Here is a 10,589-nt window from a genome sequence, read left to right on the forward strand (position 1 = left end):
ATGTATTTATTTGTTTTTCGTTTTTTTTTTGTTTTTTTTTTAGCTGTTTTATATTTGGCTTGAAAATGTATTTTAAAACTGGCTTTTACTTTTGTTTAATTATGAGCTAAAATGTGTTACATACAAAAAAAACATTACACAGGGCAAAGCTAATGCATTTTATGTTATGGTAGGCCATATTTCTTATTTTAGATGTTATGATGTTAAAAGCCGGGCATAACTAAAAGCTATGATCTTGACAGCAATTGGATGCTTTAACTGTCCAAACACAAAGGGGTGTTTAAACCTGCTCCTTTATACTTACAGAGTTAATATGACAAATATCAGTCATCGCCCTATGTTTTTTATGCTGGAAAGACCAATGCATCTTAATACCAAACCTAAAATATCATCCAACAGTTTATCCACATCTAATGAATTGACTCCTGGACACCCTCAGCTGATGTTCAAAGATTCAGTCAGTACTCCCACCTTGTGGCCAACAGTTTTATTCATGACAAATTGTGTCATAATATTACAACTTCTAACAGTAACACTTCATCATACATGTATACAGTAAACCATATCAGTGAAGATCTAAGTTCTAAATCTAACAATTTCACTAACAAAGTACAGAAGCATTCTTAAATAGAAAAAAATATATACACACTTGTCTCGTAACATTCATTAGTAAACTCTTACATTTGGAAACTCCAAGTCTTTTCCTGTCAGTTAACTGAAATGACACATAAAAACTCTCAAAGTGAGATACCTGAACACCACAAAAGGAAAAACCCAGTCCAATACACTTTGACACCATGTTGAAGGAAACTGAAAATCTGACGTCCTTTGGGGATTTCAATTTTCTCCTTTTGTGAAAGTGTGCTACCAGACCATCGTGGCAAATGAGATGTGAGAAATGTTAAACGTGATAGAAAGATCAGACATCACAGATGTACTCAAAATGCTCTCACAGTTCAAATTTTTAAACTGAAGACGTCTTTGCTTTTACTTGAAAATATATTTTAAATATAAATATATTTTAAATATACTGTATAAGCTAAGCACAAATGGCTATAGGTAAAATAATAAAGGAAGTGTGACTTCCTTGCTTAGACTTCAAACTCCCACAGCTCTTTCATATTGTCACCATTCTGCTGTAAATAGAACACCTCTTTGACTCAGGAACTTCAGAGGTGCAACACAAGAAGCTGGAGGATTTCTTGACAGAAGGTCACAGTCAAAAGTAAAGAGTCTATTAACTATTAACAATTATTTATTATCATGTATTAACTACACCCACTGGTTATTTTACTAGGTATACCAGGTGTGCCTATAGTGGCCAGTGAATGTATTTATTAGAGAATAACATTTACATTAAACGGCCTCTGAAGAACACTGTGATCCAGGCCCTGGCTGTGCATCTGCCTCTAGACTGCACCAAACTTATTTTCCATATGTACAGAAAGCATTCTAAGTATCAACCTGGCTTAACTCCTTTATGAGTTTAAATTTAATTTATTTAATTATTTAATATATATCTAAAACTGTTTATGATTTTTTTTCTGTAATAAAATGGATTATGTTGAAAATGTTAAACAAATGGTACAATTGCAGAAGAACTTCATATAACCTCTGCTGCACTCTGCTATACCAAATAACTGGCCAAGTTAGATAAGGGTAATTTATGACATAAATGCCTTTTTATGTGGGTAAGTCATGTAGAAAATATGCTAAGTAATGCCAACTTTCTTGTGCACTGGCATACAAACTTGAAGAATTGATGTTCCCAACTGCCTTAAGCTGGGCATACACTGTGCGATATTTTTAATCGTTTGATTCAGCCCCATCTCAAACTGCACGACTAGATTGCTGAGTTCAAAAGTTCACAGCCCACGAGTAATGGACTCACACTGTACGTCCTGATGCTCTGATGCGACCCGTCTGCTCACACTATACGTTCATTATACTCACGTCGGACTTCTGTGTACTGGAACTGCAACGTCAAAAAGAAGTGGAAGAGGAGGAACCCCGAAGTGAGAGACACCGAAGATGCTCAGCAAAAACAAACGCGCTGCCTTCAATTTGTGCCATTCTGTGTGGCGATAAATGAAAAAAGATTAAACAATGTCGTGATTGGACAAGGAATTGGCTGGGCAGATGTGGGAAATGGGTCTTTTTTTTCTGCTATTAAAACATGATTTGTAATGTGAATTTGCAACACTTATACTACAAATAATAGTTTTTGACGTGACATCAGAGATTGCGCATGCTCTCTGCGAAAGGATGAGGCAAATTGGGTCGTAGCTGCTTCAACTGTGTGATTCCTTCAGGAGGAGCGACCAGGATTTCAAACACGTTTGATTTTCTTGCAAGCACACGATTTGTGATGGGGAGCTCGTTGTGAGGTGTTACTCTCTCGTCGTTACCCCACGTATACTGCACGAGGCACGAGCAACGATTGGGTCGAAATCTGGCCCGATGCAAAAAATAGTCGCACGAGTGGAAAATCGGTTCAAAAATAGCCGACAATCGCACAGTGTATGCCCGGCTTTACATGGATGCAACTTTATTTACATCTCCACTTGCAGCCTCAAAATCCTGCCCAGGCTCATTTAGAGTGTACTCCTCAGGGTCCGACTACTTGGTTTCCCCCAGGCCTCCACTCCAGATTCTCAAGACTTTCCTGCAGCTGCTGGGCACAGCCCGACAAATCCATGTAGTGCAAGGACGAGTAAACATCGTTCAAACTTGCAGAGGAGTGCTGGCTCCACAATCTCAGCATCTGGTACTGTTTCTCTTTGGAACCCAAACAGGCCTCCAGCTCTACTCGCTCCATCTCCTGGTCAGACACAGAGAGAAGACGCAAGAACTCCTTCCACCTACGCAGGGGCACCTCCTTGATAATGGCATAGAGCACAATTGCTGGCCAGCGATCTGATTCTTTATCTTGTTGAGAGGCTAGAAGGAGAAAAAAAATACAGAACACAGTCTTCACTTCAATACCAACCACATCACAACAACAGCAGTATTTCAGCTTAGACTGACACATCATCAAAAATGCTTTAATGGAGGACATTTTAAAATTAGTTTCATATGTGTTGTAAATGGCATGGAACATCAGGTTCTCCCAGACAATTTTAATAGTGATGTCAGACTGTCTTGTTTTATCAAAAGAAAATAGTCTAAACATGAAATGAGGAGCACTAAAGGAGCATGGGAAGTTATCTTAGTAGATGTTGGTTATTTCAGAGGCTAGTGAACAGTGCATGTGCGGCAAGAGCATTTTTTATCTGATTTGCCATTTCCCTTATGTTGAATTGCTGACTGGTGTGAAAATAGTGAGGGTGTCCTGTTTCCTCAGCTTCACCTCAGTGCACATGACTGATTGGAGATAAACGATCAGCTCAACAAGCACAGTGAAAGTACTGAAAACGTGGAAACTTTTACAAAGTACACGCAACCAATACTCAGATGAGGAAAGCACTGTCATGACATTTGGTTCACGGCATTTCAAATAAATAAGAAATATACCATCAAACACATGATCTGTCTTCACAAGTATTTGTGTAGTGTCTTGAAGACAGTGGAGGAGAATTCTTTAAAACAGCCGTTTTGGTTTGTTTTAGGTTTTTGACTTTATTGTCTAAATTACTGCATAGTTTCTACAGGTTTATTGAAATCATTTTAAGGTATAAAAGTCATAACAGGGGAGTTATGAGTTTACGCTAACACGTTAACGTTAACACTTCCTCTTATTTAGCGAAATAACCTCTTATGTAGCGCCAATCAGCACAGTGCCTCATTATCATATGGTAAAGGCATGGTTTAGAGGCTGAATTTCTCATTTATTTTGCAAAAACAATCAAAAGCTTGTTTTTAAGACATCCAAGGCCTGTTTAAAATAGGGATTAGATGCCATAATAGGTCCCCTTTAAGGATTGTGTAATGACTGTAATGCTCAGAACAGACTCAGTTAGCGTGTTAAAGATTCTGACAGTACAGTTTAAAAACGGTTGTATAACTATAAGTTGCCAGAATAAAAACTTTCCTCACTAAAATGAACTGGAAACACAGCTTGGGTTCGCAAAGTTACACCTGAGACAAACCAAAAGACTTCAAGCCCAATGCACTATAGACAAATGACGCCAAAGTGAAAATTGTTTGGACACATTTGAGAAAAATCAACCATAGCATATCAGCACGAATATCTCATACCAACTATCAAGCGTAGTGGTGGAGGTATGAGGATTTAGGGTTTTTGTAGAGCCACGGGACCTGGTCAGCTTTCAGTAGCTCAACCACAAACCCTTCTATGTGCTAACCATGCTAGAGTCAAGTACATTGTATGAAGCCAACTTTTCAACAAAATGACTAAAAAAAAAGAAAAGAGATGACAAGATTTTGAAATAATTCCTTTCCAGATTTAACTGAAATGCTGTGGCATCATCTTACAAGATCTGCGCGAAAACAATTACCTACTAACCTGAATGAAGGAATTACAGCCAAATTCTAAAGAAATTCTTCTACAGTATGTTCAAGATGTGAGAAAGAGATATTATCATACAGATAACAATGACTTCAAGTTATTGATTCTAAATGTGGTTCTACAAGCCACTGAATCATAGAAAGTACACAGTTTTTCCACACACTTCTGCATTTTTGTTTTGCTTGTGTTACACTAGTAATAAATTAACCGAGGGGGTGCTTTCTGTTTCACATAACTATATCACTAGTGCAAGAACAGTCTTCCTTTAGTAAATCAAGATGACTATTTGGAAGCACAAGTCTGGCTTCATGTAAACAATAAAATGTGTAAGGAGATATTTCATTTATTTTCTATGGAGCATTACTGCATTACTACAACAGGTTTATGTCTCATGTCTGATGACATAAACACTGGTTTGTCATTCATCCTCCGATATATTTTGGGCAGTGACATGTAACTTTCAGTGAATGAGCAAGTCCTCACCTCTAACAGTAAAATGTTTCAAACTGATAGAATACATAAAAAGACCAAACAGGTCCAAAGCCTGTATCATGACTGGCTATGAGATGTTAATTCTTACCTATATGTTCACTGTCTGGCAGGCAGGGACTGATGTGAGTTGGTGGTTCCTGACAGAGAGACATCATGGGACTTTCCTCAGAAATGGTTAATGTCTTAAAAGGACAGAAAAAAACAAACAAAAAGGTTACAATTATTTTAAACTGTCTTTGTGAAGAGCAAACTTTTGTAGTTTTGAACATTTTTTTAATACAGCAAAGGATCTTAATTTAAATAAAATTGCAAACTATTATCAGCGTTTAACTTTTGCTCTCACTGACATTCATGTACAGGTTCTTTTAGGCTCGCTTCACTATCCTCCTACAGTACTGCTCCAGTATAGATCCCTATCTCAGCAGAACAGAAAATGCAAGCAGCAGAGTACAAACCAGCGTGGTTGGGCCACTGCCTTCACGACTCCGTTGCCCTGTTAAAAGGAAAGCAGATGAAATCAGTCAGCTTCCTGCTACACCGACATACGTTTGGTCAAAGCAGGTAAAAAAAAAGTTGTTCATTTATATTTCCATTCAAACTTAAAGCTCATATCATAGATTTATACTTTACTGATCCATATATGTGTTTGGTCTAAATTAATGGCTTGGTTGTGCTTTCTTGCACAAGCAACATAACAACAACCTGTTCAAACCTTTCATCCACAGTACCTTTCTCTGTATTTTTAGGGTACTTATATTTTTATGAATTTAAAAACCATAGCTACTTGCCGTGAGCCGTCTGACATTTGCATTCAGTGAACAGCTACCAAACCACAAGTGTCTGATTTTCGAGATTTTGTTAAAAAGGTTGAGGAAGTTCTTTTGTGACCTATAAAAATGTATAAATATCGCACAACTCAAAACCACTGCATTCAAGATGTTAACTTAGATCATAACTAAAGTTTTCAGAGAGAAAAAAAATGTATACACAATTAAAGGAACATTACAGGCCGCGAACGCTTCTTTTGCAACAAACATTTGCAAAAAAAATTCTACGGGCTTATAACAAGATGGCAGCAACATACATGTGCAACATTAAAATTACTTCTCTCCATATGCACCCTATCTACGTCTATCACTGAATAAAATGACATTTTTGAGTTTTGTCAGAGGTTTAAAATATAAATTTATTTTGGTAGGTTGACATTCTAAAGTGAATTTCCCTTTTTCTGCAAACACATACTAAAATGTATATTCTCACTCAAAACTGCTTTGATCCATATAATTTTAGTCTGTAACGCACACTCATACTCCTTTGAAATCTGACAATAGATCTAGGGTTGCTTTTTCACTGTTTGTGTAATCTCACTTTACCTGTAAATTAGATGAATTAATTTTACTTGTTTATTTTACCTTCACCTTTTTTGAGAATGATGAGAATCTTTTTTATAGATGATGAGAACAGATTTGGACGACAGTGTGTGTGTTGGTCTGCCATTTTCTAAGGAATCAGTGAAAAAATCAATTTTCATTCTACCATACAACGTTGCTGACTTATTACCTAAAATCCAAAGGTTTTTATAACAGCGCCCCACAGTGACAGATTTGTTTCACATTTAGTACATAGCTTCTATGCCATTTCTGGTGGCGGGATATAGAGCTAAAGTTTGACTGGCAACCGGCAACCACCTTGAAAGGTGAGCCAATTTGTAACTTAGGATATGACATCCAATGAGACCAAGTACAGTATTTCTACATTAAGCGGTTCTTGAGATATTGCCATGTGGCCACTGTAGCGCCCCCTACCGTTGGATTTTTGCTAAATTTAACAAGCGTCTGAGGATTGTCGTCATGTTGGGTACTAAGTTTGATGTTTGTTGAACACTGCGATCAAAAGATTTAGGCATTTGAGTCACGATTGCCCAAGCAATCAATCACATTTGAACGATCCATAACATTTTACGCGTACTTTCAACTTTTTGAAAAAAAAAAGGTGTACATGTTGCAAAAGCAAAAGCTGAATATACAGTTTCTCAAATGCACACATGTTGTACATATAGCACTTGATTATTTATACTTTGTTACAGTCCAGGGGCCTCATTTAAAATGGAGTGCGTAGGATTCATACTAAAAGTGCACGTACGCCCAAAAGCCGAAAATGGCGGGCGCAAAAAAAAAACCGGATCTATAAAACCGCGTGCACGCAGACTTCCACGCAATGTTCCCTTTATGAATCACAGTCCACCTGGAAAGCTGCGCAGCTGACTCCGCCCCATATCCCGCCCTCAACACGCCCATAAATCCATATGGATGAGCCTACTGAGCATGCGCAGTGGCTTCCTGCAGCCTGTTAGGGATGAATGCTTCAGAATGAATGAACGTGTCGAGCCACCGTGCCACTGAATTTCGCTGAGATCTGAGATCTAGATGTTGTGGATGATGTGGAGAGAGGACAGTGAAACGAGATTATTTGGTGGTCACAGTAAAAGTAGAAAAAGTATATAAATAGTATAAAATAAAGCGAGTGAGTGGCAGCACGTCGTTGCTGCCCGATAGTGCCACGATCGCACAACGCAATTTCCACTGGGGACAGGGGGGACATGTCCCCCCCACTTTTCAAAATGATGTATTTGTCCCCCCCACTTTTTACAGTTTAAAAACTAACGGTAGGCTCAGCAAATCATCAAGACACTCGGGACGGCGGCCCGGCAGCCCCCGCTCCCTCTCCTCCCTCCCGTCTCCCCTCAGAGCTGCTGTAGGCTGTTTTATGGTTCCGCGTTACACCTACGCCGGACCCTACGGCGTAGGCTCTGCGTTGGTGTGACGCAGAACCATAATTCCGGCTTAAAAGTAAACAACATGTGCGCACGTACCCGTGCATGACAGGCAGACACACACAGGGAGAAGGGAGTAGCCTATTTCTTTCATTTTTATTTTTTTCAAAACTTTATCCTTATGAACGCAATTGTTATATAGTCCAACTTTCCTTATTTTAATCAGAACACTTTCTTTTTTCCTCTTCGGCGTGGAGTAGTGGGCTTGGAGCGGCAGCCCCCCCCTCCCCGCCCCCTCCGCCGCCTGCTCCGTTATCAGCACTATTATATTATAAGTCTGATATATTTTGTGATATGTGATGACATTATTAAGAGTATGACATGAATCTGACTTCATTTCACCACCTCACAGCCTGCCTCGCCAGTTCCCCGTGTCTTAAGTAAATTCTTACGGGAGGGTGAGGGTTGCCGTAAAGATAAGCAGATTTTTAGGTTAGTTTTTTCTTTTTAGATCCGAGGCTTTGCGTAGATGGCGGCTTCCGCAACTTTCAGGCGCTTTTTCTGCGCAAGCAAGCTTTATAGATGAGGCCCCAGGACTGGTTACCGTTGAAGTTTTTGTTCTCCGCAAGCATTTCCACGTCTTCGTCTGAGCTCCAGCAGGCAAAGATTTGTCTGAGCAGGTTCTTGCTGAAGTGCAGCAGGAGCAAAAGGACCACCAGAGAAAGCACAACAAACACAACATAAATCCAAACCATTGGGTTATTTTCTGTGGAGAGAAAGAAACACTGACATGACCTGACTGCTCATCACTTAAATCACACATTCATCAAGTCTAATGATGGAAACATGAATCATCTTCCAGATTACTTGGACACTCTTCCCAGAAAACCACTTAAAAAGAGGAAATAATCTGGTGCTGGTACACATGGTAGCTTTATGTATTGTAGCCAGCACACTGTGGCTTTACATGTCACAAAACTACACTACAAACCACAGTTATTTTATTAAGTGTAATATTAAAACATGAAGTTAGTACTAACTGTTGGATTGCAGCAGAATTGCAACAGGATTTTGTGTTTTGTTTGAAGCCTCGGGTGTTGACTTTGAAGCTGAAGCTGAAGCTGTCGAATAAGATATTTAGTCAGACAAGTGCAAAAACATTGTTTGAACTGGTATGATTTTTTTTCATTATCAAATTATGAGTTTTGTTCTTCATCTATGGCACAAATAGATCCAAACATAATGTAACTAAGACATATAAAAATACACTAATAATGATTGCGTATTTATTGAACTTAACCAATTATTATAGAAGGGGAATCTAGAAATGACACAGCGTCTTAAAGTATTCGACACTGGCGTTCTCGATATTTTCGAGTTTTGCTAGCTGGATTTGGGGCGCTGTATCATTTAATTGATACAAAAATTAAAGCTTTAAATCTCTTTGTTTATGTTTCTTTAATGCGTCTCTACTGACAATTCATTGTTTCCACTTTTTCCCTGATCAAAACCCACTGTGATGAATGAGTTTTGTCATCTGGCAATTATTGATAACCTTAACTACTGAGATACACTAATTAACTTAGAAGTCCAGTTTCAGTTTAATGACAGCAAGTGGCATAAATTGACCAATAGACAACAAAGCAGCGCAAAAACCATAATGACTTTTTTCTACCCTACACTGTAACAATTTGAAATATGTATTTTGTATGGACAAGATTAATACAATGACATGTCTGCTATTGATTTAAACACATTTTGTCTGTACATTACTGTAACGTAATTACAATATCACAGTAACATTTGACAACTGCAAACCAAGAAGATCCCTGAGGGTTCACTTACTTTCTGTAGTTGCTGTAGTTTTAGCTGTAACTGTAGATGGTTTTGTCGAGGGTGAGGGTGTGGTACTAGTGCATTTCCTCTTGCATTCTGGATCGTTCATACACGACTCACTGAAAAAGGACAGGCCAATAAATGATAACAGATTAATCTGACTGCATATTTGTCTTCCTAGTTAAGTGTAGACTCACACCCACATTAAACTTTTATTTCCTGCAGTTTTTTTCTTTTGCTAATACTAACCATAAATAAATTCCTTCAGTCCGAATGACCGAGACCAAATCTACCAATGTTGCTGTATGAAAATACCGTGCAAATTTTTTCTGGTACTTCAAAGAATATTCTGGAGATAAAACAACCTCATGTCCATTATTAGACAGTACTGAGAGTAAAACTCTCATTAGGGACCAACACAACGTGAATTGAAGAGTTTTGAGTTAGAACATAATATGCGTTCGCAGCAAAATGGCAATTAATGTTAACATATAGATAAAATGTATGTAAGTAAATATGTGCCAAAATGCACAAGATTGTGGATTTGATGTGAGAACTTGCATAACAAAAATCTGAACGTGTATGTCAAAATCTTCTACTGTAAAGGAAAATCTCACACACATACGTGAACTGAATTTGTAGTTACAGAAGAAGATACGTCATGTAAGACCATGTGAAAAAAACTACATGTAAGTCCAATTTTCTTGTAATCATTCAGGTTTTTGCATGTGTTAACTTTATGTTACAACGTCAACTTGGCAACTACAACTTCTTGAATCTGCTGCTGCAAGCACATACATTTATTCGATTCATTTGTATAGTCTAAATAAGTGTTGGGTGAATGTGAAAGTGTAAAAGTGCTTTGCTTTCAGACCTGTGGCCTGTTTGTTTTGTTCCGATTCAGGGGGTAATTGTTTAGTTTTTCGTTTGTGGGGTTTGTGTTCACAAGGCAACCGTCTGTAGCGGTTCAAAGCTGTTAACAAATGCCATGCGCGAACCAACTGTTGTCTCATTGGTCAG

At 38.3% G+C, this 10,589-nt stretch overlaps 1 protein-coding gene across 1 annotated transcript in view; it reads right to left on the reverse strand.

Moving 5' to 3' along the window:
- Window positions 1–482: 482 nt before the first annotated feature.
- The window catches only part of si:ch211-112c15.8 (tumor necrosis factor receptor superfamily member 1A), a 15,628-nt gene continuing 5,521 nt past the window's right edge, over window positions 483–10,589 (reverse strand). Inside the window, exons 6-11 of the mRNA XM_061734865.1 lie at window positions 9,579–9,688; window positions 8,774–8,854; window positions 8,338–8,499; window positions 5,308–5,327; window positions 5,049–5,142; window positions 483–2,940 (exon numbers count right to left, since the gene is read on the reverse strand). Of these exons, the coding sequence (XP_061590849.1) occupies window positions 2,609–2,940; window positions 5,049–5,142; window positions 5,308–5,327; window positions 8,338–8,499; window positions 8,774–8,854; window positions 9,579–9,688 (799 nt within the window). The 3' untranslated portion in view covers window positions 483–2,608. The remainder of the gene's footprint in view (window positions 2,941–5,048; window positions 5,143–5,307; window positions 5,328–8,337; window positions 8,500–8,773; window positions 8,855–9,578; window positions 9,689–10,589) is intronic.

Source organism: Cololabis saira, chromosome 12, assembly GCF_033807715.1.
Source record: "Cololabis saira isolate AMF1-May2022 chromosome 12, fColSai1.1, whole genome shotgun sequence".
NCBI lineage: Eukaryota > Metazoa > Chordata > Actinopteri > Beloniformes > Belonidae > Cololabis > Cololabis saira.